General features: G+C 39.1%; 1 protein-coding gene across 1 annotated transcript in view; it reads left to right on the top strand.

Annotated features, from left to right (window-relative positions):
- The window catches only part of LOC102312420 (1-phosphatidylinositol 4,5-bisphosphate phosphodiesterase gamma-1), a 43,798-nt gene that overhangs the window by 15,656 nt on the left and 15,676 nt on the right, over positions 1 to 12,466 (top strand). Inside the window, exons 4-16 of the mRNA XM_005951013.2 lie at positions 3,979 to 4,026; positions 4,852 to 4,936; positions 5,085 to 5,165; positions 7,325 to 7,359; positions 7,729 to 7,801; positions 7,891 to 7,986; positions 8,269 to 8,387; positions 8,975 to 9,060; positions 9,219 to 9,339; positions 9,465 to 9,633; positions 11,699 to 11,818; positions 11,927 to 12,034; positions 12,129 to 12,313. Of these exons, the coding sequence (XP_005951075.1) occupies positions 3,979 to 4,026; positions 4,852 to 4,936; positions 5,085 to 5,165; positions 7,325 to 7,359; positions 7,729 to 7,801; positions 7,891 to 7,986; positions 8,269 to 8,387; positions 8,975 to 9,060; positions 9,219 to 9,339; positions 9,465 to 9,633; positions 11,699 to 11,818; positions 11,927 to 12,034; positions 12,129 to 12,313 (1,326 nt within the window). The remainder of the gene's footprint in view (positions 1 to 3,978; positions 4,027 to 4,851; positions 4,937 to 5,084; positions 5,166 to 7,324; positions 7,360 to 7,728; positions 7,802 to 7,890; positions 7,987 to 8,268; positions 8,388 to 8,974; positions 9,061 to 9,218; positions 9,340 to 9,464; positions 9,634 to 11,698; positions 11,819 to 11,926; positions 12,035 to 12,128; positions 12,314 to 12,466) is intronic.

Below are 12,466 nucleotides of genomic sequence, written 5' to 3' on the forward strand. Positions count from 1 at the left end.
TAAATGCTGTAAAGTTGCCCACAGGAACCTATATAGGCTGGCCAGCTGGGTTCAGCAGAAGCTATAGGTTAACAAGTAGCTTTTCTTTAGTCAAAATCTAAACATGAACTCTTAAACTTTTTCTGGCATGCCCCACTTCAACAGCCCAACGGGTCAAGCCCCATAGCCCACGTTTTTTATCGATTATTAACAATGAAAAAAAGATCTACGTTGAATTTGACTTAAATAGGGGTGAAGATAATCAGTGCAGTAACAACAGGAAATTCTCCTTTTCTCTGGGAAAAAACAGGAAACTGTTGAACAAAAACTAAACAAAATGAGCAGGAAAATCATACACCCCCTCCCACTCTCTTCCCCAAAACTAAAAAAAAGGCTTTTCAGTGCCTCACCTGCAATGTCTCTGCATCTCACGTTACCTATACATTCACATCATTTGGCAATCATTTTCAATTCAATTTCAATTCTTGTTGTAGTGGACAGCAAGAGAGAGGGGCAAATGCACAGCAGCCACTATCCATTATTAATGAGTAGCAATGTATAACTTAGGGCTTTTTAGAAATACAATGTGTGTAAGGCAAAATAAGACACACATATGTGTGTATGTGATTTTGGTCTACACAAAGAGTCTTCAAATCCTGAGGCTTCTGTTTTTCTATGAGGTTGCAATTGGATTCAGGTCAGGTGATTGGCTGAGTCATTCTAGCTGCTTTATTTTCTTTGTCTGAAATAAATTGAGAGTTTTCTTGGCTGTGTGTTTGGGATCATTGTCCTGCTGAAACTTCCATCCCTGTTTTATCTTCATCATCCTGATAGATGGAAGTTGGTTTCTCACAAGAATGTCTCAGTAAATTTTCCATTTGTTCTTCTAGCTCTGCACAAGTGGTCCTTGGCTCTGGGGAAACTCTTGTGATAATTCTTTTCAGTTCTCTGTCTGAAATCTTGTGGGGAGCATCTGGTCGTGACCAGTTTACGGTGAAATGATGTTCTTTCCACTTCCAGATTATGGATCCAACAGCGCTCACTGGAACCTTGAGTAGTTCCGAAATTTTTCTGTGACTAATACTAACAGTATATTTTGCAACAATAACTTTGCAAAGGTCTTGAGAGAGCTCATTGGTTTTACCCATCATGAGATGTTTCTTCTGTGACAACTTGGTAGGGCTGCTCAATTAATCGAATTTTAATCACGATTACGATCTGGGCTTTCAACGATCATTAAAAATGAATGAGCCGATTATTAGCCCCTCCCTCATTTATCCGCGACACCTTAAAGGCCGGTCCGTGAAAATATTGTCGAGCATAAACCAGTCCATGGCGCAAAAAAGGTTGGAGACCGCTGATTAAGAGGACCCGAGGGAAGCTCGGAAAGCTAAGCAGAAGTTATTTGGAGAGGAGAGTGACTGCCGTTGGTTGAAAAGAGAGGTAAAAAAAACTTCAGTGGTGTTGCACACTATTTTATATTATTTTTTAAAGTCATTATTCAATACATTGTTATTGTTAACCCTTTAAAGCCGGTCAGAGCAGCACGCTCCGTTTTGTGTAACTATTTTTAAATCCTTGTAGAACCTGAACCGTGTCAGCTAGCGCAATAATCTTTTTTTGCATATGAAACCGGAGGAGTTGTACTTACATCTTCTGCCATCAGCTTGTCCTCGGTCACGGTTTCCTTCCACATAAAGCTTTGCAAAAATTGCATAAAAAGCGCTTGCAGGAACAAAAACATAATATTCCAGAAACAGGCTTTGCCGATCCGATCAGCTGTTCGTAACACTTCGCACATTGAAACAGACGTCACTGCTAACTATCGCATGTCCGCCATTTCCTGCCCAAAACTGGAAGTGACGTCATTTTCACGGAAAATGTAGTTTTTTACTTGTAGGCCTTAAAAGCCTATACTGGTCATGTTTGACTTTTCTGAATAGTTTCTGGGATGCTTAGAACTCTAATTGCACTGCTGGAAATAGTTTATTTTGATGCACCTGCTGTTTTCTTTGCAAATTTGCATCATAGGATTGTTTTTCCTGCAGTATATAAAAATTGCTTTATCTCCAAAATAAAACTATGAAGACACTCAAAATAAATTTCCTGTTGTTGTAAACTATTTTTTGCAACTTTTTTGTATTTAAAGTTTTGAGGGATAAACCTCTTAAATTTCTCCAAGTAGAAATATATGTAAAAAAAACCAAAAACGATTTTCAATTTTTTTGTAGTTTATTGCACTTTTTTGCAATTAATGTAGTTACTATGGACTTAATGCATACATATTATTAAAATATGGGCTATAACAGTTGTATAGCAACTTGAAATGCTCCCACAAATGGCACTACAACATGTAAAAAAATAATATAAGCTCTGGCGAACTTGGTTCTATAGTAGGTCTTAAAGGGTTAAATAAATATCGTTAAATAATCGAGATCTCAATTTCAGTGAAAATAATCGTGATTGTCATTTTTGCCATAATCGAGCAGCCCTACAACTTGGTAATGAGACACCATTTTATAAGCCATCAGTTGGGACTGAAAAAGCTGATTTTAATTTAAATTAAATTAATTAATTAATTAATTAAAGTGGCAGATGCTAGATATCAGCTAGTGTCCCATGCCTTTTTGCACCTCCCTTTCTTCAATACTGATTGTCCTCGCTGTATATACGTGCGGAAATTGGGTTGTTTTTAATATGAACCATTAAACTGGACAATGCTCCCCACAACCACCAAAACGGGAGGCCAATTAGTGCCAATTAAAAGTACAAAACTGAAGTAATGGAAACAATTAAAAAAAACCTGTCTATATTTGTTATCTGGGTATATCAAAGGAGTGGTGACCTGGACAGAAACGGAATTGTGAGTCAGCATTGAGGACAAATATTTGTTTTGGGATGAAAATATTTGTTCCGGACAAATGTGCGGAGGCAGTTTTTTGGCTTATGTGGTGAAAGCAGAGGAACAGAGAGGTGTTGTATGGCAGAAAGACAGTTTTGTTGTCTACATAGTGAGCACAGTTTATGTTTGGAAGTGGTCGAAGGGAATGAAATGGATAATTTTATCTATTTATGAAGTTAAGGAGAAGGACCATTGGCTGAATACTTAAAATAGACGCAGGCATTATGACAAAAGTCAACTTCAATGTCTTTGAAAGTTTAATAGTTAAACAAAAAGGGAAACTCTGTATAACATTGGTAATGTGTGTCTTTGTGTGTTTTAACACTGGAACACTAATTAGATTAGCTTTGTAATGTTACAGTATGTTGTAAGTAGCACTAATATTGAAGACATTAAAAGTGAAACTTTTTCATCCCAAATATAAATGATGATCTTTTTAAAAGAAAGAAAAAGAAGGGTACTCTTAATGAAAGACAATAAAAATATCCTACTTGAATAACTGGGCACTATGACCGGCAATTTCAATTCCATTTTATTTATATAGCACCAAATCACAACAGCAGTTGCCTCAAGGCAATTTAGAATGTAAGGGAAAGACCCTATAATAATATAGAGAAAACATCAACAATCAGGTGTAAGCACTTGGCAATTGTGGGAAGGAAAAACTCCCTTTTAACAGGAAGAAAACTCCACCAGAACCAGGCTCAGGGAGAGTCAGCCATCTGCAGCAATCCCAAGTTGTTAGGAAATGAGCACACCATGGATAATGTTCCTTCCTCACACTAAGAATAACCAAAATCTACAACATAAACTTAATGTTTTAGTTAGTATGACCAAAAATGATGCACTGGGCACATTATCATCAGGAAAGTATTTATTAGTTTTACCTAAAATAGAATGACTTCTTTTCAGAGCACAGTCTGTCAGAATACATGTTCTGCTTCTATGTTAACAGTTAAAACAAAGTCTAAAAATATTCAGTGCTTTCCTTTAACTTCAGTGTTTTAGCACAGTACCCAGAAGTGTGTATGTTAGAGTTTAATGCTTTTAAAAGTTGCTTTCTCTCTCCTATTACTTTACCCTCTCTCCCTCTGTAGGTGGCTGAGGAAACAGTTTGAAGTAATGGACAGGAGCCACGAGGGCAGGTGAGTGACATGCAGGCCTTCAGCACCCAGTTGTAAAGCCTATGACGGCTGCTCATTAGTGGGTGCCACAGCAGGTGGAATTACGGTGAAATCATATCCAGATCTCATCAGAGAGACTCTGCCAGGGACCTGCCCATACACCTCCATGCTCCGAGGCAAATATCACGCAGACTCTTTTAAATCCAGGCTTCTGTTTGGGTGGAAGTAGCTCCAGGACAAACAGCCTGCCACCCCCTGATAAGGAGGAGGAAGTGATGTGATGCGATGCCGGGAGAGGGCAACTTCCTGTCTCCTGTGAAAATAGTAACAGTAGCTAGAGAGAAAGAGGTGGGAGGTGGCAGGTCTGAGACCAGTAGTGATAGCGGTCATTGAACCTAAAAGATCCCAAGAGCGCTGACCTAGATTTTTTCACTCTACCTACGTTTCCAGCTTCCTTCTGTAATCTCTTATTGATTTCTGTAGTTGCATATGTTTTTTTCCTTAATCTCTAGTCCATGTGCGATTTGTCTACGGAAAAAAAGTTTAACGTTAAAGACATCAGCAGCTCTACAAAAGCTCATGCAGTCTGCTAATACACTGTTTTATCAGATCATGTATTTCTATTTTTGACCATCAGTTTAAAAACTGTTAAGGCATTGTTAAGTTAAGTTAACATTGAGGATAAAGGTTTTCACAGTGGAAAGTGCCCAACTTTTAATGTAACGGTATGGTATTTGCCACCATGTGACTCACTCTGAACAAACTAGATGATTTTTTCATGTGCTGAGTTTAGATTCACTGCACTTGAATAAGGTTTTTCTTTCTTTTCTTTTGTTCCCTTCCCAGCATTACAGTAAAGGATGTGAAAGCTCTGCTGCCTCAGGTCAACTATCGAGTGCCCAACATGCGCTTTCTCAAAGACAAGCTACAGGTTAGAGTGAAACACAAGTCTGAGGATCATTTTAATGTTTTACTGCCTGCAGCTTCTTTGCCTTTTTGAATTTGCTCTCCTGCATGTTCTGACTTGACCACAGCACTGTTTGGTGTCACTGTAACTCACAACAAACCCATTTACATAGGAGGTGGAGGCCAGGAGCGACCTGTCATACCCCAACTTTGCACAGCTCTACAGAACACTGATGTTTGATGCACAGAGGAGTGTGAGTGTCAGATATAAACCTACATACATTTGCAGAGCACTGGAGGAAGTATTAAAATCTTATACTTAATAAGTAGCATCATCAGGATGGAAAAGACAATAAAGAAGGTTTTTCTTAAGTCACTATTATAAACCATATCCTAAATGTTATGCAAGGAAAGTTTTACTGTCCAAGTGGTTTCAGGGGTGGGGGGTACACCTTGCCACACCAGAATGTGAAATAAGCCAGCGAGCTTGAGCTTGAGCTCAGCCTTCACTAATGATATGATAAAGAACTCATTATTGGAGTTTGGATTTCATTAAATCTATATGATGAGATATAGTAGGTTGTTCACCAGCTAAATTGTTTCATGTCCTCTGGAGGATTCATTTTGACATTAGGAACTGTAGGAAAAGAATCTGGGTTAAGTTCAATATCAGCAACTAGCGCTATAAACTAAGCATGCTACGTCCTGCGACAATTTTCACTTTGATCAGAAATAAGCTTACTGAGGAAACTGAGACTCAGTTGCCTTTTTTAGGATGCCATTACATGTTGTTAGTGCTTCGTAGCTACAGGGTGTTATACAGCATGACCCAAAGTGGCAACTGATGAAAAACTTTCAAGAACCTTTTTTTGTTGTTGACTTAGCAAGCATAGACAGCGAAGGAAATGGAGCTGTCATGATGTCAACCATCAGTTTCTGAAGTAACTTTTGAACCCTCAAGATGAATGTTTTCGCTGTCTTCATCTTGGTTGCAATAAACTTGACATGAAAGGCAGGTCTGGCTGAAAAGCACACTCATTAGCAAATGATGCCACTAACAACTCTTTAGGCAGTTAGCTTGCTGTTTCTCACGGGTCCTCCATTTTGAAACACAGCATGACCAAAATGTACAAAATAGGCTTCATTTTTTTATTTAGTATATCCCAAAATGAGTAACTGAGCTCACAATTTACTATGGTCAACACATAAAGTTGTTTTTTTCCTAGACTTCTATGCCATGTTAAGTAGCTAGCAAAGTGTCTGTGTTAGCATGCTACGAGCACACATTGGTTTTGATACCTAAGACCAAACAGAGAAATCCTGTTCAGGATGTTTTATTCAAGAAAGCGTTTCTTTAGACCCACATTAGCCAACTTATTTATTAGCATATCATGCAGCACGATTTTAGTCGTTTTTATATTCAATTTTCTAAAGCTCTGGCTGCTACAACAGCAATATAACATAATTGTTTTCAAAACATTTGTAGACAAAATTAAAGAGGTAAGGATGAGAGTGTTTGGTAGGGTTGCCAACTGTCCCGTTTTAGCCTAGACATGGCGTATAATGAGGCATATTAGTTTGTTCTTTATTAATGTCCCCGGATGCTTGTGTCCAGTCACAACACTGATGACCTATCAGGCACACCACATGTGAGGAGTACACACGTGATTTGTAAAAATAAGGTTTGGTCTCCGTAGCATAATAAACTGGGTAATTGAAGCCTGTATTTACAGTATTTTTATTTGAATATTTTTTTCTTTTCTGATTATTTTTCAAAAAAATGACCATCATTTACTTTATTTTTCTTTATTGTTTTAGAAAAGTCATTGAAACTGATTACCAACATTTTACTGCATTTTTATTATAAGAATATGGACATAAAGTGCATATTAAACTTTGCCCAGCTGACTGTGCATTGTGCTTCTGGTGCACCAGTGTCCCTATTTGATAGTTAAAAAGTTGGCAACCCTATGATTGGGACATGTGCAGAGAAGCGATGGGGATATATTGGTCAAAGGATGTTAACCATTGAGCTGCCAGCAGGAAGGAAAGAAGGAGATTCCAGAGAAGATTCATGAATGTAGTGAAGGAGGACATGCAGAGGATTGGTGTGACAGAAGAGTTTGCAAAGTATAGGGTGAGATGATCCACTGTGGCAACCCCTGAGGGTCTAGCTCAAGGAAGAAACAACAGCAATATTTGATATGTTTATACAGTATTATATTTATCTGATCTTGATTGTTGTACTTAAATATCACTTAGCAAAAAGTTTCAGTAGCTCAGAATTCCACTAAGTAAACACACCAGTGCTGTGATACTTCCTCTTCTGCTCTCATGCACGCTTTGCTCACTTTGTCCTTTACTGCTCCCTCCCACCTGTCCATCACCTGGTTCCTTCCCTTTTGTTCTTCAGATTATTGAGCAGCTGGAGCTCTCCTTCCCTCTGCGGTGAGTCCCTCCACCTTTTTGTCCTCAGTGTCTTGTCCTTCATCCTCACATCCCCTGCTATCCCACTACTCCTCCAGTTTTCCCAGTTTATCAGGGAAGTTTTGCATTTCAAATCTTTATATGATTTGTCACATTAATGAAATTTAATAATTGTTTTGGATGTCCAAAAAAGTGAAATGTTTTCTTAAAGTTATGTATGCGATGGGGCGGTGGTTTAACTAGATTTGGCAAACGTAAAATAAAATAAAGAAAGCTATCACAATGAAATTATCTATCACTAAAATTCTTGATGTTTCATGCCTGCTTTCTCATTCAATAGTACTTTCAGACGTCTGCCATCTAATATCTTGTAAATCACTGTCTTTTCAGAAATGTTGACAGACCAGAGCTATGTCAAATCTCCCTCTATGACTTTCAAAAGTTTTTACAGATGGACCAGAAGGTACAGAAAAGATTCAGTGCCCATCAGCACACAGAAAAAGCTTCCCAAAACTGCTTTGCGCTTACTTTTCTTTATCCGGCTCGTCTCAGGAGTCCTGGGCGTCAGATCTTGGTCGTGTCAGGGAGTTTCTTATGGGCTACATGAGGGGGGCACCACAGCCTGAGCCGATGCTACAACTGGATGAGGTGACACACTAAATAAGAACAAAAAGTTAACCTCTCAACAATCCACCAGGTCACTGACAACCTCGCTGTACGGCTGCTTTTGTTATAGACACATACGTGGTCAGTGCTGGTGTTCCAAATGACCAAAGGAAAATGGTACATTACTGAAGTGAAACCCTAACCTGAGATGAAATGCCATTGGCCTGATGGATGTTCTCGATAAACTTGAGCATACAGTCAAATCACAGTGTTTTCCTGACAATTAGATCTTTTTGCTGTTTTTTGTTTTTGTTTTTTTTTTAGTTCCTGACCTTCCTGTACTCTAAAGAGAATTCTGTGTGTGACCCTCGTCTTTCACCCGTAGTTCCTGATGACATGAAAAGGCCATTGTCTCAGTACTGGATCTCATCTTCGCACAACACGTAGGTCTCACAGGAAATCTTTCAAGTTCACAAATATTCATAATTCAATAAGAACATCTTTTAAGCTAAACACAGATGACAGTTTAAAAAGTTCAGTGATAAACTACCAACTTTATTATTATAGAGAGCATGTCATTAGAGACTGAGTGTGCAGATAGGAATTTTATTCTGCTTGCTAATATTTTTAGGATTTTTATACATTTTTTGAATGTTTTTTCCAATGCAGAAGTGAAAGGGATATTGCTGTTCTTTGACATCTAATTATCAAAAATGTTGAGTTAAAAAAATTGGAAATTGAAAAGTCCTTCATGACAGAGATATTTCAAGAGAGATATTCAAAATCCTCGGATTTGCTGGTAACTGCTGAAAACAATACGATTCAATATTTCTGTGGAAATTTAAAGACTGGAGTCTGTTTTGTTTTTGTTTTTTTTTGCTTGCTAGTTGCGTCGAGGGGTAGTGCTGGGGGTTGTTAGTATTTATTTTTTTAAATATCATTACGGTATATTTTTACTTGCTACAGTATTAGTTATTCTATAACCACCGCTGCTATAACCAGGTTGTTTTCTACATTCATGCTTTTTCAGGTACCTGACAGGTGACCAGTTTTCCAGTGAATCATCTCTAGAAGCCTACGCTCGCTGTCTGAGGATGGGCTGCCGCTGCATTGAACGTATGCGAGATGTTTTTTAAACTCACTGGTGAACTACTCCTTCCTGCAGTTTATTACATACATAGTGCTGTTCCACAAGCTTTGGGTTAACCAATACAGGCTTCATTTCAGGGTCTAAAATCTTAGCTATATGTTTGCTTTTTAATTTCTAATCTAAGTGGACTGCTGGGATGGACCTGATGATCTGCCAATCATCTACCACGGCCACACATTAACTTCCAAGATCAAATTCCTGGATGTGCTGCATACCATCAAAGAACATGCCTTTGTTATATCTGAGTGAGTACATGATTGTGTTCATTTACTGAGCCGTATTGCTAAAGTAGCAGTTTTAAGTAGCGACTGAATCACCATTTTTTTTCTTTAGCATTACAGCTCTTCTACCTACTGTTGTGTCTTTGCAGGTATCCTGTGATCTTATCCATCGAGGACCACTGCAGTGTGGTCCAGCAGAGGAACATGGCCACGCACTTCAAGAAAGTTTTCGGAGATCTGCTGCTCACCAAACCGGTTGACAATAACGCAGAGGAGCTTCCTTCGCCCTACCAGCTCCGCAGGAAGATCCTCATCAAAGTATATACTCAACACCTCAACACTGAAGAGATTTTTCATTTTAAATTGAAGTTAATATCACACAGTGATGTTTGTCAGGTGGCAACAATGTGTGCAGAGATGTGAGTTAATTCAGAACAATGGAGGAGGTGTAGATAATGGAAAAATAAAACTATTTTAAAGGTTGCTTTCAAAATAGATTCAAAGCTGTATTGCTCTCAGCTCTGTATATATCAGGTCAAAAGTTTCATCATATCCTGAAAATTTACACCACATGTTCACCAGAAAGCTTGACTATTCCACAGACTGGTAGATAGAGAAGCTGACAGTAATTACGATGCTGCCCTCAGCTCTCTGTCATCAGCCCCAAAGCGCAGCGTCCCACCCTGTCTATGACCAGCCAATCCTTCCTGATTATAGGCTAGAAATGCACGCAAGCACAATTAGTCTGCCTATAGTTAAGACAAAGAGTTACTTATGGCCATTTGAAAAACAAAAATCTCTTTGAAGTTTAAGTTAATGAAATGCCACCTACAAAAAGGGTGTTAAATGAAATGTCGAAAAATCGTTTTATATTTATACATTGGTGTGAAAAAGTGTTTTTGCACCCTTTCTGTTTTCTTATTTTGTTTTGTTGTTTGTCACACTTAAATGTTTCAGATCATCAAACAAAATGTAAATATTAGACAATGATACACAAGTAAACACAGCATGCCATTTCTAAATGAAGGTCTTTATTATTAAGGGGCAAACCTTAATAATGAACTGCATCGCCCTGTGTGAAAATGTGATTGCTGCGAAAGCTGTGGGATTCCAGTGAACCATAGTGAGAGCCATTATCCACAGATGGTGAACACATGGAATAGAGGTGAACTTTCCCAGGAGTGGCCGGCCGACCAAAATTAGCCTAAGAGCGCAGCGACGACTAGTCCAAGAGCTCACAAAAGACCCCAGAACAACATCCAAAGAGCTGCAGGACTCACTTGCCTCAGTTAAGGTCAGTGTTCACCATAAGAAAGAGACTGGGCAAAAAGCAACATAAAGGCTCTGTGGACTGATGAGACAGAAGTTAAACTTTGTGGAAGGTGTGTGCCTCATTGCATCTGGCGTAAAAGTAACAGGAACATCATATTAACAGTGTGATGGTCTGGGGCAGGTCAGGACCTGGAAGACTTGCTGTGGTAAATGAACCATGAATGCTGCTGTCTGCCAAAACATCCTGAAGGAGAAAGTCCAGCCATCTGTTTGTGACCTCAAGCTGAAGCACACCTCAGATCTGCAGTAGGACAATGATCCCAAACCCATCAGCAAGTCCACTTCTGAATCGCTTAAGAAAAACAAAATGAAGACTTTGGAGGGGCCTGGTCGAAGTCCTGACCTGAATCTGACTGAAATGCTGTGGCATGACCTTAAAATGGTGTTTCATGCTGGAAAACCCTCCAATGTGGATGAATTATAACAATTCTGCAAAGATGAGTGGGTCAGAATCCCTCCACAGTGCTTCACTACCAGTTATCACAAATGCTTAATTGCAGTTGTTGCTGCTAAGGGAGAAATCAGGAAGGGGACAAACACTTTTTCAAACCACTATAAAATTTATAATGCCAGGTATTTATTTCTTGTCTTGATATCACTTGCATACTCTTACCTCCACCTAGGCAAGATATATTTTTTTCCACATTTTTTTCCACACAACTTGTCATAATTTAAAAAGAGAAAGAGGTTTCTGATTATGACAAGAAACTCAAGAAAAACTGCTTTGGTAATGAGTGTGGCAAAATAATACACTGTTTTGATTTGTATGTGTAGATTTTTCATCCCCTTGATTTTACTTAAAAATGGCTTGTATGTCATGGCATGGTGGCCAGTTCTTTGACATCATTTCAGGCCGTGTTGAAATCGTACAAATGCAAACACTGACAGTTCCATTCCCTAAATGGTGATGTCTGACAATGAGATCACTGTTTACCTTGAGCTGTCAATTAACATTTCAGATTCCACATTAATGGAAAATACACCTGGTTGAGATTTTCCTGGGACAGTAAACCTGTGGTGCTCAGCATCTTTCTTTCTTCCTCTGTCACAGCACAAGAAGCTGGTTGAAGGAACCCTGTATGAAGAGGTGACGTCAGCCAGCTACTCTGAAAACGACATCAGTAACTCCCTAAAGAACGGCATCCTTTACCTCGAAGACCCCATTGACCATGTGAGTTTGTGTAAGCTTGGCTAAGTGATTATGAAGAAAATATACTTTAACCTCTAACTCTAACTATACTGATCGTTGTGTGTCTAAAATGTGTGTATCCATTTGCAGACGTGGACGCCACATTATTTTGTCTTGACCAGTAATAAGATTTACTACTCTGAGGAGACATCTCATTATCAGACAGCTGACGAAGAGGAGGATGATGAAGGAAAGGAGGTAGAAAAGTGGCACATAGCAACACATGGCAAAACTTGGTGCTTTCGCAACCAACTTTGGTATTACTATCTCATATGTCTTTGTAATTGGTCAGGAGTGCAACAACAATGAGCAGCACTGTGCAGAGCGCTGGTTTCATGGGAAGCTGGGTGGAGGACGCGATGGCCGACAGGTGGCTGAGAAACTCCTGCAGGAGTACTGCGAGGGCGGGGCCAAAGACGGCACCTTCCTGGTCCGGGAGAGTGAGACATTTGTTGGAGACTACACCCTCTCCTTCTGGTCCGTGTGTTTTCTGTCATAAAATAGCTGATAAATTAGTAACACAATCTGGTGCAGAGAAAGAAAAAAAAAACCCAACATTTGTAAAAAAAATTGCCATTTCATGATCAGACATCTCAAATTTAAATTATCTCCAATCCCCATATCCAGGAA

Source organism: Haplochromis burtoni, unplaced genomic scaffold, assembly GCF_018398535.1.
Source record: "Haplochromis burtoni strain Fernald_Lab_line unplaced genomic scaffold, NCSU_Asbu1 Contig_316, whole genome shotgun sequence".
NCBI classification, from domain to species: Eukaryota; Metazoa; Chordata; class Actinopteri; order Cichliformes; family Cichlidae; genus Haplochromis; species Haplochromis burtoni.